General features: G+C 42.1%; 1 protein-coding gene across 1 annotated transcript in view; it reads left to right on the forward strand.

The window, feature by feature from the left end:
* The window catches only part of RFTN2 (raftlin family member 2), a 61,381-nt gene that overhangs the window by 32,996 nt on the left and 13,301 nt on the right, over window positions 1–15,084 (forward strand). Inside the window, exons 7-8 of the mRNA XM_032638449.1 lie at window positions 208–311; window positions 13,986–14,064. Coding sequence (XP_032494340.1) covers window positions 208–311; window positions 13,986–14,064 — 183 coding nt within the window. The remainder of the gene's footprint in view (window positions 1–207; window positions 312–13,985; window positions 14,065–15,084) is intronic.

Here is a 15,084-nt window from a genome sequence, read left to right on the forward strand (position 1 = left end):
CGCTCTGATCCCCAGTGTTTCTAACTTGGTTGAATGGTTTGAAGGCAGAGGGAGCAGAAAAGAAGCCCAGGAAGACTGCAGCCGGTGAAATTGCACTTAATGGAGCGTGAACTCCCCTTATCCTAACACTTCTCACCCTCATTGTCATCACTTGTGTAGCTGGTTATCTTTGTCATTAGACTATGAACTCTGTGCTTATTCACACAGGGCTGTGAAATCAAAACGGATTATGGCCCTCTCCTGCACACTCTGGCTGAGTTTGGATGGCTCCTGACAAGCGTGTTGCCTACACCTATACTGAGACATGACAGGTAATGCCAAAAGTATCCTGACACACTCATCTCCTTGTAAAATAGAGTTCATCTGTTAGATAATTCAACCTAACAATGCTCATTTAATGCCTACAAAAAGCATTTCACTGAACTTCTAATCTGATTTCATGTGCCTTGGAGATCAGCAAATCTAACGCCCTCGAGTTATATACATCCCTCAGTATTCATGAGGGATTTGTTCCAGGACCCCCATGGATACCAAAATCCGGGACGCTCAAGTCCCTTATATAAAGTGGCATAGTATTTGCATATAACCTGCACACATCCTCCCGTATACTTTCAATCATCTCTAGATTACTTATAATACCTACACAATGTAAATGCTATGTACATAGTTGCTGGAAAAGTCAAGTTTTGCTTTTTGGAACTTTCTGGAACTGTTTTCTCAAATATTTTCCATCAGCAGTTGGCTGAATCTGAACTGCAGATACAGAGGGCTGACTGTGTATGTACAAGCTATTAATTGCATCTCCTTCCCAAAGGCATATGAGTTCATGAGGACAGAGCCAGAGCAGGGGCAAGGTAGACCAACTCCCAACTCAGTGCTGCTTCCAGCACTCAGAAGGCTGCCTCTCCCCTCAAAGACTGTACTACTATACCTTCTTTTTTCCAACTTGAGATTCCGATTCTTCCCTAGCGTGAAGATTGGGCCGATATGAATCTGCAAACAGAAAATGCAGCCCCCTCTGTAGGACCCTTTGTCCTTCTCTTCTGCCCTGCCTGTGTGAAACTGTCTTCAGGACAGCACGCAGCTGGGGTTAGGGATGCAGCAAGGCCCAGAGCGTGGCATGGAGGGGCGTCAGTGCTTCCGCTTCCATTCCTCCCCTCCAGTGTGGGGGGTTAGCTTTCCCCTGAAGCATGGACTTGTCAGCTATTTCCACTAAAATAAATACCTACATTAGAACCAAAATGCCAACACTTCACAAATACCGGCTTTTTCTTTTCTCCTTTTCCTGAGAAAGGAAAAGACTGAGTTGTTATTTTTTGTCTTTTTGTCTGGAAAGAGAGAGAGACCAATTAAGCCCTCTGTATAAAGTGCTTTGCTATGCCTTGGGCTCAGAAATGTTCCCTCTGCCCTCTGCAACATCCCTGCAATGTTCCCTCTGCAACATCCAGAAAATGACTGACTGCCAAGGCTGCCCTGCCTGGCTGGTACTACCTGCAGAGGACAGTATAGTAGAGGACAATAAAGGGCCTTCCCTTTAAGCAGAGTCGACCACGGTTTAACATTGATTGTCACGTATAGCTAAGGGAAGCAGCTCCCCTTTCCTCAGTCTCATCCACCCTTTAGTTTAGCAACTTTACCCCTGGCCAGTAACCCTACATCCCCACAGACTTTAAAAACATTTGATGGACATGGCTGTATAATAAAGCCACACCTTCTTCAGGTGGAGAGAGGGATAAGAATGGATACAGAGTAAAGACACTCAAGCTTTAAAAGGAGGGGTTAGAAGTAAGCAAAGCAATTAATCTGCTTTTCTTCTCAGAGATTTATTGATAACTGTTCTCAAACTGTGAGTGACAACTCTCTGAATTATTACCCAACTTTTAAAAATCTGTGACATACCTGTCAGATCACAGTACAGCAGTAATTCTCAAGATCTGGTCTTCAGACCAAGCTATATGAATGCTCTGGAGTACCTAGGAACACACCCATGCCAGAGGTTCATCCCAATGGGACAGTCAGAAGCTTTGAGGGTAGGGTCCATGAATCTCCATTTTCACAAGCTTCAGAAGCTCATCAACATTTGAGGATCTTTGCAGGAGAGAGAGAAAGAAATCCCACTTCGCTGCCACCCCTCATCTTCCATCTGCCAAGCCACTGGTCTATCCCACTCCTTACCCTCCCTCAGAATAACTTGTGTATTTGGCCTCCTCACCTCTTTTCGGTGGTTCTCCTAGGTGTACACTTAGGGTTTCATTGGCCCTTTATAGTTAACCGTTCCTAAAAGTGCTCTGAGTTCTGAACATTTCATGTTCCTTTTTCCCCAATGAAAACTATATTTTTCATTCCTCCCTCCTATTCACTAAGGACTTCTGTTCCCATGAGTCTAAATATTTCCTAAAGTGACGTGAATGACTCACTAGGCACTAGGTTAGACAGCAAGACTAACAGGCTGGATGCTGAGCCATAGAACACGGGCTGGCACTCCTTGAGCATCTCCTGCTTGGTTTGGGAATGAGAACAAGACTGAGACCAAAGGTGGGAAGGAAGAGGTCTCAAGTATACTGTGATGGGGAAGGGTGGTGGAGCCTGGAGCCATGCTTGGCTTGACCACCTTGTCCTGCGTGTCAAACTGCATAAGGTCACAGGCTGGACCAAGTGATTAGGAGGCTCACTGGAGTGAGGAGTGGCTGTATGTTATCCTTGGAGCAGAGGTAGCACCACTGCCTCACCACCATTCCCAACTTCTTCAGTACCCCTGGTATCCACCAAGACACCGTGGAGGCAGAGTGGACCTTTCAGGCCCTCCTTGTGAAGGCTCATCTTATGTGCAATTAAAATAGCAAAGGGGCAGGAATTTCCTGGCCGTCCAGTGGTTAGGACTCAGCGCTTTCACTGTAGTGGCCCAGGTTCAATCCCTGGTCAGGGAACTAGGGTCCCAAAAGCCGTGCGGGGCACAGCCAAAAAAGAAAAAAAAAATTAACAAAGGGGTTACCAGGACCCTCCAAGGCCCTGCAGCTAGCAGCCTCGTCACCCAGCCCCACCCACCAGTGTCTGGCAGAAGCCTCCACACAAGGCAAGGCCTTTTTATTCTTTCCAAATATGCTGACCCTATGACAGTCATATGCTGGTCTTAGCTGCTCCAGTACACACAGGATAGTAATCACCTTCAGCCACGTCATCTTTTTTTTTTTTAACATGGAAAGTAAGCATTTCTCAACATTTAATACCACTATATATAATAACTATAAAATAACCAATGATAAAAGGCTGATACATATTTTTCCAGACTCTTCTCTAATCTAGAAGGTTGTGAATTCTTAAGAGCCAGCATCCAGAAGAACTGACCCTGATACTGTGAACTATGGAACATTTTTCTGGTAAACTGCAAGAGTGCTGCCAGGGGACCCCTCAGGGATGCAGGGCTATAGGGCAGGTACCACAATACTTTCCACCACAACTTTTTCATGCAGATGATATCAGGTAAAAAGGAACACCGAGGGCAACTTCTAGTAAACCCTTTTTTGCACCATAGTCCTGTCTGGCGGAATTTGGGGTTTGAGACATGGTTTTCTTCTCTTTTTCCTCTTCACCCATTTTGTCCCCTTGCTGCAGCTCCATGTCTTTATTTGTCTTATTTTTCCCTTTAATACACTCTTCAGATGGACTGATTCCTTCCTCAAAGATGGTTTATCATTTCTGTGAGTTCATGGACCACAACCAGCATTCTTTCATGAGCCAGGTCATCTTTAAATGTAAATAAAAATATTACGTGTGGGCTTCCCTGGTGGCGCAGTGGTTGAGAGTCCGCCTGCCGATGCAGGGGGCATGGGTTCGTGCCCTGGTCCGGGAAGATCCCACATGCCGCGGAGCGGCTGGGCCCGTGAGCCATGGCCGCTGAGCCTGCGCCTCCGGAGCCTGTGCTCCGCAACGGGAGAGGCCACAACGGTGAGAGGCCCACGTACCACAAAAAAAAAAAAAAAAAAAAAATTATGTGCAGTTCATCTTGGTCCAGGTGGGGGATATTGCCTGAAAGTTTTTAGTTTCTGAAACTAGAAGAATGGTCCAGGCTTTGAGCTAAGCAGATCTCATTTGAATTACACCTTCACCATTTACCAGCCATATGATTTTGGGAACCTCTTTGAGTCTCAATTTCCTCATCTGGAAAATGATACAATATCAACTTCACTGGATTATCTTGATGATTAAGCAAGATAATGCAGGGCCTGTGCATACTAGGCTAATAAATTAGAGCTATTAGACAGGATTTAATCCTTTCGCAGAACCAGAATCCCTAAGAAGTTGAAGCCAATTGTAAAAGCATGATGGCTTGGCCTGTCCTAAATCAGGATATTTCAGAAAATGTCAATACTGTAGTTCACTGTATACAAAATCATCACTGAGTATTACAAGCCAATAAAAGGGACAGAAATAAATAATGACGCTATAAAGATACATGCTTACACGTTATGCTCATACCCAGAGAAACTAATGTTATCATCTTTCTTTTTGGGCCCACATGTCTTAAAACATAACTTAGAACTACTGCCAGTGAAAACTTTCTTCCTTAAATATTTTTGACTCATATGAAACAATGATGTCTTAAGTCATTTCAATTTTTTCTACTCTTCTTTCACCTAAGCTATAACTTGAATGGTCTCTACGTAATGTATTTTCCTCTCATTTCTTTCCTTACGCAAATGTATCCTGTTAGATATAGAAAACAAACTTGTGGTTACCAAAGGGAAGAGGGAAAGAGGGAGGAACAAATTAGGCTTATGGGATTAACAGATACAAACTGCTACATTTAAAATAGATAAGCAACAGGGATATACTGTATAGCACAGGGAATTATACCTGTTACCCGAAAACTGGGTTCGCCTCCTGGTAGGTGTCAAGCCAAAATATACAACCAAGCCAAGATCAGGAGAAGGAAGGATTTATTACTTGCAGCAAGTAAGGAGAACATGGGGGATCTTTCCCAAAGCAGTGTTCCCCCGAACAGCAAAACTAGGGGAGTTTCAAGCTAAGGGTACATGTGTGTTCATGAAGGGGCTGGAGCAGAGGAGAATTCTGCATAGAATTGGGGGGAAGGTTAACCAGAGTCTAAGCTTTAGTTGATTGACGTCACAAGAGTCAGAAAAGGTCCATGTCATCATTCCTTATGTTCTGACCAGGCTGAGGTCATAGCCTGTAGTTACCATAATCCACCTGGGTGGGGCCTTAGTTCCTGCAGAACTCAAAGATCTCTATAAGATTGTTATGGACATCCCTTGAGGAGGACCTAGGACTGTTTTGTTGCTGAACTCTTGTTTCATGAATGCTTTTCATTTGTTCCTGCATTCCTTTTTTCCCTTAAGGTCATTATTTGCTGAGACCTGTTCAAGGGCAAGCATTGCGGCCAGGCTTAGATCACAAAATGGCCTCTCTTATGTCAAGAAAGTTGTGCCTGGTTCTCTTTTTCTGGGGACCCCCCCAACCACCCTATCTGCTCACATACTCATTATTTTGTAATAACCTATAGTGGAATATAATCCACAAAAACACTAAATCACTGTCTGTACACCTGAAACTAATACAGTATTATAAAGCAACTAGACTTCAATAAAAACAAACAAATACATCCTGTTATCAGACTGCAGAAAGTTGTTTTCCCAGAGTGTCCTTTAGGTTAAGGTTGTTGGCTCCATTACCTTAGGCAAGATCATACCACTGAGGTTTAAAGCTGTGTTACCGTGGCAACATCAAGATGTGGTAATCTGATACCACTACCTTATTCAAGGGTTATTGTTATCCGCCCTGAAAACTTGCCAGAATCCCTTTTTAATCCTTATCACTATATAATTAACTATACAAATAGGCCCAATCCTTTTCAAAAAAATCAAGGTGAAAATTTACATTAAATTCTTCAGGGCAAATCTGGTAGAGGATCAAATTAGCTGAACAAGCAGCTAATATTGCTGACCTTAAAATAATCTCCAGAAGAAAATGGAAGGAGAAGCCAAAGTTCCCTCTGTTTGGCCACCTCAGATCAAGTGCCCTCTCCCCAGTAATAACCTGGGGTGGGCAGGGAAGGGGGAATGTGCATTTTAACAAGAATACAAGGTGCTTCTGATGCACGTGCAGAAATATGGAATTATAACCTAGCATTGAAAGAGAAAGCATTTTAGAACACAAGATAGAAGAAAAGTGTACACCCTCGTTTATATCTCAGAAGACAGAATTTAAAGGTGGGGGCTTTTGGTACAATAAATCAAGTTATACTGTACAGAAAATATCAAATAGTCTAGTCATAGGGCTTCCTTGATGGCGCAGTGGTTGAGAATCTGCCTGCCAATGCAGGGGACACAGGTTCGAGCCCCGGTCTGGGAGGATCCCACATGCCGCAGAACAACTGGGCCCGTGAGGCACAACTACTGAGCCTGCGCGTCTGGAGCCTGTGCTCCATAACAAGAGAGGCCGTGATAGTGAGAGGCCCACGCACCGCGATGAAGAGTGGCCCCCGCTTGCCGCAACCAGAGAAAGCCCTCGCACAGAAACGAAGACCCAACACAGCCAAAAAAAAAAAAAAATTCTAGTCATAAAGGACACGATGTGAACAACAAAAAGAGAAAATCCTCTGCCCACTGTGGTGTCAGGCGCCCCGCCCGCCTTCCATTTTCTGCAGCCCCTGAGGGAAAAGGCTCCACAGCTCTGTGGTCACCACAGCTCAGAAGCACTAGAAGTCTTTGCAGTTATTTGAGACACTTAAGTGCACAAATAAGTTCCTCTAAGTCCCAAGTGGCAGCCAAGGCAGGAATTGCTTATTTATATAAAGTAGAGGGAGAGTCGAGGGTTTCACGTTTGGTCCATTTTCAAGACAGTCTCTTCCCTTTCTAATTTAACTTCTGTGGACACAGTATTATGTAATTCCATTGTGAGTTCAGCTTGTAGCAATCTTGCAGTGAGCAGCATTTTTATAAGGCCCGCATTTTTTAAGAAATAGTCAATTTGTCTATTACATATACTTCTAGTTACCACGCTTCTTTATCTGAACTTAAATTTCTAACATTTTGTCAGGAGGAGGGGTTGGGAGGAGCTAAATTGTGGAAGTGCCTTTTTTTGTCTTTAACACGTGCACTGATACCTGAGAAACAAATGAAGGTCATAAGGCAAAGGAACTTTGTGACTAAGGACTAGCTTACAAAGGTACAAGCTAAAATTTAATTTTATAATTCTACTTTTAAAAAGTAAAGTTTATTTCATATTTTTAAAATAAATTTATTTTTAATTTTTGGCTGCATTGGGTCTTCGTTGCTATTTGTGGGCTTTCTCTAGTTGCAGCGAGCGGGGGCTACTCTTCGTTGCGGTGCGCGGGCTTCTCACTATCACGGCCTCTCTTGTTGTGGAGCACGGGCTCTAGGCGCATCAGCTTCAGTAGTTGTGGCTCACGGGCTCTAGAGCACAGGCTCAGTAGTTGGTGGCACACTGGCTTAGTTGCTCTGCAGCATGTGGGATCTTCCCAGACCAGGACTCGAACCCGTGTCCCCTGCAGTGGCAGGCGGACTCCTAACCACTGCACCACCAGGGAAGCCCTACTTCATATTTTAAAAGCAGGATTTTATTCATTTATTTCTGAGTTGTGTTACCGAGCCAAGGGCTCATGTGCCCATGGTGCGAAAGCCAAACTAACAGCGGATGTTTGCAGCAAAGTAAGAGTTTATTTGCAGGGTGCTAAGCAAGGAGAACATGCTCCAAAGACCCGAACTCCCCGATGGCTTTCAGGCAAGTGTTTTGTTTTGTTTTGTTTTTGCGGTACGCGGGCCTCTCACTGTTGTGGCCTCTCCCGTTGCAGAGCACAGGCTCCGGACGCGCAGGCTCAGCGGCCATGGCTCACGGGCCCAGCCGCTCCGCAGCATGTGGGATCTTCCCAGACCCGGGCACGAACCCGTGTCCTCTGCATTGGCAGACGGACTCTCAACCACTGCACCACCAGGGAAGCCCACAAGCAAGGGTTTTGCGTTAGGAGAGAGGACTGTAGGGTGCATGATCAGCTCGTGGACCTTCTGATTGGTTGGTGGTGAGGTAACAGGGCGGTGTTTTGGGAATCTCAACCTTCTGGTTCCAACCAGTCTGGGGTCTCCCTGCTTGTGGTCAACATGTGGCCACCACCCTCCACCTGGGTGGGGGGTCTTAATTTCTACGGAACAACTTAAAGATATGCATCAGATATCCCTTCTGGAGGAACTAAGAGTCCTGTGCCTCTTGTCCTAATCTTTAACTGCTTGTGTCTGATCTTTAGAACTCAGGAAAGACCTAGAAAACTGAAGCCTTTTGTTCTACAAACAAGAAACAGGGGACACAGAGGGGCTTTTGTACCTGAGAAGGCCCCACAGGGTCCTACTTGGTTTCAACCCCCTTTTTCTTTTTTTTTTTACAGATTTTATTTATTTATTTATTTGTTTGTTTTTTGGCTGCGTTGGGTCTTCATTGCTGGGCTCGGACTTTCTCTAGTTGGGGCAAACGGGGGCTACTCTTTGTTGTGGTGCGCGCGCTTCTCATTGCGGTGGCTTCTCTTGTTGCAGAGCACGGGCGCTAGGTGCGTGGGCTTCAGTAGTTGCGGCACGTGGGCTTCAGTAGTTGTGGCACGTGGGCTTCAGCAGTTGTGACTCGCGGGCTCTAGAGCACAGGCTCAGTAGTTGTGGCGCACAGGCTTAGTTGCTCTGTGGCATGTGCGATCTTCCCGGAGCAGGGCTCGAAGCTGCGTCCCCTGCATTGGCAGGAGGATTCTTAACCACTGCGCCACCAGGGAAGCCCCCCTGCCCCTTTCCTTGATATGCCTCAATCCTGAGGGGAACAGGGTTGGGACAAGAAAACGAATGAAGTTTTGGGTAGATAAATTAATCATAAACTCAGTAAGGGAACTCAGTTTTAAACCATGGCAATTAATTAATGTATAAGATGATGCAAAACTAATCAGAAAATACAAATTAACCTAACAATTTTGTTTTCTCTAGTCTAATGGATTTTGAAGCCATAAATGGAATCTATTTATAAGATTTTTATTTCACAAGTGACTAAGCACTTGCAAATAAGCCACTCATTTGAAACCAGCTCAGTTTGTATTCAAACCGACTCACATTCTTGCATTTTATTTTAAACAAAGTTCTTTCAGTTCAACTCAAATATTTATTGAGTGCCTGGTAAGGCAATATTTTACCCGCTCAAGAGGCAGACCCTGGCTTCCAGGAACTCATAATCTACTTGGAGAGACAATGCAGTCACAAATAACGAATGTGGAACAGTGGTCTAGAGCATATATTCTCAATAGAGGTGACATTACCACAAGGGGGTGAAAACTGGTTATGGGGGAGGTGAAAAAATCTTAGATATTACAAAGGTTTGTGGCTCTCCAAAAGGTCACAGTACATAGACAGATACATGGCATATCTTTGTTATTAAAATCTTATGGGGCAAGGGGAAGGAATTCGGGAGAAAATGTATAAAAAGGCTCCTTGGGGAAGCAATAATGAAAAAAGTTGAGTGTAAGGCAGGTGAATATGGTAGAGGACATTAGTGAAAGAGGAGAGGAGGTCTGTGGAGGCTGAGAAGTCTGAGGTGCAGGCACCGTTAAGAAAGAATAGAGCTTCCAAAAGTAGTTTTAGAGAGAATATTTCTGGTGGCAGATAGGGCTAACCAGGAACAATAAATAGGTGTCATCTCACACAGTAGCACTGGTCTGTGGGTAGTGGCTGCCTAAACACCATAAAAACAAGGATTCTAAAACCAGGATCAGCAGAAAAGAATGTGATCAGTTAATGATGTCTGCTATGAGCACAGAAGATGTAAAGTGGAAGTATGAATACCACAAAGTATCTCCTCTTTCTGGCAACCATAAGCACATAGCAGAGTCAGCAAAGTGCAGGATATATTCAAGGAAAAGTAGGTACAGGTGAATGAATTCTTAAAGACCTCTCCTAATTTAAAACTCATAGGTCTAACAAAAAAGAAACAGACTCACACAGATACAGAGAACTAGTGGATACCAGTAGGGAGAGGGGAGGGCGAGGGGGAAGGGGAGGGGGAGGGGCAAGATAGAGGTAGGGGATTAAGAGGTACAGCTACGACGTATAAAATAAATAAGTTGCAAGGATATATTGTACAGCACAAGGAATATAACCAAGTTATTTTATAATAACTATAAATGGAGTATAGCCTTTAAAAACTGTGAATCACTATGTTGTACACCTGAAACTTATATAATATTGTACATCAACTATACCTCAATTTTTAAAAAAATAGAATTCAAGACAGATTTTACCAAAACAATAAATGTAAAAGGGGAGGGAGAATTTTTATCATGTATAAATCCACAACCATTCTCCTACATATCAGCATTACATATACTCTTAAAACAATTTTGTTAATAAAACACACATATAGAAAGTGCATAAAACACAAATGTGCATAATTATACAAACCCTTGTGTAATTACCACTGGGCAAGACAGAGAATATTGCTGGCACCCTAGAAGTACCCCATGTGTTTCCCTATCACACCCACTCCCTTCACGCAGAGGCAATATTACCCCAACTTTTAAGATAATCACTTCCTTATTTTGCCTAATAGTCTTACCACTCACCTTTGAATCCCTAAACAGTACGATTTAGTTTTGCCTATTTTGAATTTTTAAAAATGGAATTATATATATTCTTCCACATGTTGCCTCTTTCACTTAACATTGTAAGATTACAAACAACTATGTATAAAATAAATAAGCAACAGGGATATATTGTGCAGCACAGGGAAATATAGCCACTATTTTGTAGTAACTTTAAATGGAGTACAACCTATAAAAATATTGAATTGCTATGTTGTACACCTGAAACTAACATAATATTGTCATATAATCAACTATACTTCAATTAATAAAAATTTTTAAATTAAATTAAAAAAAAAAGCATTGTAAGATTTATCCATGTTGTGTGTAGGTATGAGTTTCTCAAGGGTGTAGACCAGGAAGTGGAATTGCTGGCTCACAGGGCACTTCTTTAGCTTTATTAGATATAAATGCCAGACTCTTTCCAAGTTGAATATTGCAGCTTACTCTCCCACCAGCAGGATGTGAAAGTTCCTATTGCTCCAACAAAAAATTGGTCATACTTTTAAATTTTGTCATTCTGGTAACTGTATAGATAGTATGATCTCAGGGTGGTTTTAGTTTGTATTTACCAAATTGCTACTAAAATTGAGCGCATTTTCATATGTCTATTGACCACTGAGATTTTTCTTTTGTCAAGTACCTGTTTAAATCTTTTGCCCACATTTAAAATTGTACTTATAGGAGTTTTTAAATAGATGTTGGATGAAACTTAATTTATTTGCTACGTGTGTTGCAATGATCCCTCTGATTCTGTGGCTTGTCTTTTTACTCTTTATGATGTCTTTCGATTAGCAGAAGTTTTTAATTTTAAAATATGCAAATATATCAATTTTTACCCTTTTTGGTGTATTGTTTAAGAAATCTCTCCCTTCACTGAAGCAATGAGGGGAGGCAAGGAGTGAATTGCTTTTAAATTTGGGCATAACATGGGACATTTTAATTTTTTTTAATTAACATAAAATTCTGTAAGCTAGAGTTGTTATAGGCTGATATGCCTGAGAAATACGTTTCGTGAGGAGAAGGAAGAGCTAAATCTTAAAAGATTCATACTGAGTGTCAATGAGCTTCGCAGAGGTAAAGAGACCTAGGAAGCCTTTTGTCATCTCTATTCTTGTGTCCCCTTTCCCTTGACTATTTTCTCTGGAAGATATTCTTAATTCTGAGATATTTTCCTCCCACTTAACCCACCCCACATTTCATTAAACGAATGGAGGAACTGGAGGAAAATCCCATTTGCTGTGCTCCTTCCAGTGACAGGCACGGTAGAGGCTCTTCATACACACTGACTTATGTAACCATCACAAAGGCCCTGTTAGGAAATGTAAGAGAATTTTGAAACTTTGCCAAAGTCACCAGCTATGAGGTGGTATCGTCGGCTATTGTAGTGTCAACTGGAAAAAAAACCCCAACATGACATGAGAGCTGTGAGTTTCAGTTTTATTTGGGGACTTACTAAGGACTCTAGCCCAGGATACAGTCTCTCAAAGAGCTCTGAGGAACTGCTCCCAAGAGGTGAGACGGGCAGGTCAGTATATATTTGTGGTTTTGGAGAAGGGTCACGTGCAATCAGGCACACATCAGGTAGAAGGTTAGTCATGAGGAGCAGGTATCTCAGTTAATGACGTTAGATCTTTTCTAAGTATGGGAAGATGTAAGAATCCAGGTTCATAAAAAAATTTCTCCTGAAATATTTCTAGCTATGTAAGGGCTTGTTTTTCCAGAGCACCGAGTGCCTTCACCGGAATTCCTTTCACGGTGAATTGTAGGTTAGTGGCTGCAGTGGCTAATGACTTGATTCTTGTAGAACTGGGTGGTGGGCAACATTCTTTGTTTTACAGTAGAGTTGAGACTTGAACCCAGGGCTCATCTGGTTCCAAAGCCACTGCCCTTTCAAGTATCCTCCCAGCCTCCCAAATAAACCAGCCTGTTCTATATACCGCTAGTCCCTACCTGTGTCATAACTGATGTCTCCTGATGATTCAAGTTGTTCCCAAAAGTTAGGATATATTTCATAACACGTCTTTTCTTCTAATCAGAGATTGAGTCAAACTAAAATAAGATTAGACTAGAAGCAGTCTTTTAAAAATAAAGATACAAAAGAAGCAGTCTCTCATTACCACTTTGTGGGAAGATCTGCGGTTTCTCAAAATTCAATAGTATCAGTAAGTTTGGGGTTTTCAAATTGTGTGGGGTTGACCACTAGGGCCAGAGTTTCAATGTTGCATTTGTTTTCCAGAAAAGGAGCTCAGCATAAAATGCAGCTAATAGTGAGGTTTTGTTTGGGTTTTTTGCATAATAAAAGTCGTAACTGAGCAACATTAACTACAGACACTCCTCCCCATAAATCCATGGAGACTCTGTGAAAAGCATTTCAGAGAAATCCAAACCCCAAGTAGTCTTTGGCAAGGGGTAATTTGCCATGATGGTAGTTAAATAAGGAGAATATTGAGTAGCTGACTACAAAGAAGCATCTGAAAATGAAAATAGCTGTGGCTGAAGTCCCTCAATGGAAAGTGTATATAAAATTTCTCACACGTGGCAGCCCACACTGGTCTCTTCTTTTTATGAGACAAATTTGACAGTGCATACCAAGGAGCCTAAATCATACCCTTTTGGCCTAATAATCCCACTCCTGAGAATTTATCTCAAGGAAATAAGTCATAAAGAATAAGGAAGACTGTACATATTTTTATAACAGCATTATTTATAATTAGCAGAAAACTGGAAACAGCCTAATTTTACAATAATAAAGGAAAGGCTTAATACATTTTGGTATCTTAATTCTTTGGGATATCATGCAGCTATTAAGAATATCCTACTGTACAAACAAGAAAAAGGATAAGCATAGAATACAGAATGCAAATACGCAGAAGTTATAGACATGCAGAAATACACATGTTGATAAAGAGTAGGTGACACAAAGAGATGAAACTAAGTATGTTAGCACAGTGAGATGACAAGTTTTAAACATTAAAATTTTCTTTTGTGGGGCTTCCCTGGTGGCGCAGTGGTTGGGAGTCCGCCTGCCGATGCAGGGGGCGCTGAGCCTGCGCGTCCGGAGCCCGTGCTCCGCAACGGGAGAGGCCACAACAGTGAGAGGCCCGCGTGCCCCAAAAAAAAAAAAAAAAAAAAAAAAAAAAATTTCTTTTGTAACGACCATATTTAGTTTTTAGGGATTTTCCCCCCCTGTTTTATCTGCTGCAACTTATATAGAATCATATTTCCTAATTATTGTTGGATCAGAAGATTATTCTACAAAGGACACATGGGGAACATTCTAGCCAAGTGTGAAATATAGAGAGAATTACTAATTTACAAATACTAATGCTATTGTTTTAATTTGCAGTGAAGGGAATTTGGCTACAAAGCAGGTTGTGTTCCTTCAGAGACCAGTTATGTGGAATTCAGCCACTCAAACACCGGAAGTGAGTAAAATTGATGCTTTATGAACTAAACGTTACACTGAAGCATTTAATTCTTAAACTCTCTTTGTAATTCTAAATGGTGAACAGATGAGGAAGTGTGGAGTTGATAAGGAAACAGTCTTCTGAACCAGCATATAACAAGGGAAATGTGCCAGCAAACAGGCATGTGAGACAGTTCTGAAGGGGATCAGAATATTACTCTAAAATATGCCACTTGGGCATAAGGGTTACTATTTTGAGCTAAAGGCAATTAAAAAACAGCAGACACAGGAGGACCTCTCTATCCTCTCCCTTTCTGACAAAAGCAGAGCATAAATTTCCCTTTTAAAAGGTGACAGAAATTTCCATTTGTAAAGTTGCCTCCCTCTCCTGTACCAGAGATGACTCTTATCACTGGAAACAACACAGACTGTAGTCCCCACAAACAAACCTTACTAAAGCCTTCTTTTCCCTTAGTTTCCCCAAATACTTGCCTCCCCACAATCTACTGCCCCTAGAAGCCCAAACCCCTTTTCCTTTGTCTAGTCGCTTCACCACAATTTATCACCCCTTGTAAAATGATATATAATCTCCCGGTCTAACTGCCTGTTTGGGTTTTCACTTCTCTGTGCAGCCCCCATGTGCATCCAAAACAAACCTTTTCTCCTATTAATCTTTTTTTTTAGTTTAATTTGCTGGTCTGAGAGACTGAACATAAGATGATAGAGGAAAAGTTTTTTCCTCTCCACAGTTATAAGCCTTATAAGTGAATGTGCGTGATATCTGTGTGATCTTGTCTATCTTGACTTCTGACAGCACTTTTGTATTGTCTCCTCAAGGTCATAATCTTTCAGCCCTTTGCTGAAGGGCTATACTGAGCCTCAAGTCACCTTATCCTTAATAGACCCCTACTAGATGCACACCTAGAATAGTATCATTGAATGAAGCAATCTGTGCATTAATTAATTAAAGCATAACCTTCAAAACAGGAAGTTTGCAAATAGACCAGAAAATTATTTGAAGTGATTCTTTTTCTGTATA

Source organism: Phocoena sinus, chromosome 7 (assembly GCF_008692025.1).
Source record: "Phocoena sinus isolate mPhoSin1 chromosome 7, mPhoSin1.pri, whole genome shotgun sequence".
In the NCBI taxonomy this organism is placed as follows: domain Eukaryota; kingdom Metazoa; phylum Chordata; class Mammalia; order Artiodactyla; family Phocoenidae; genus Phocoena; species Phocoena sinus.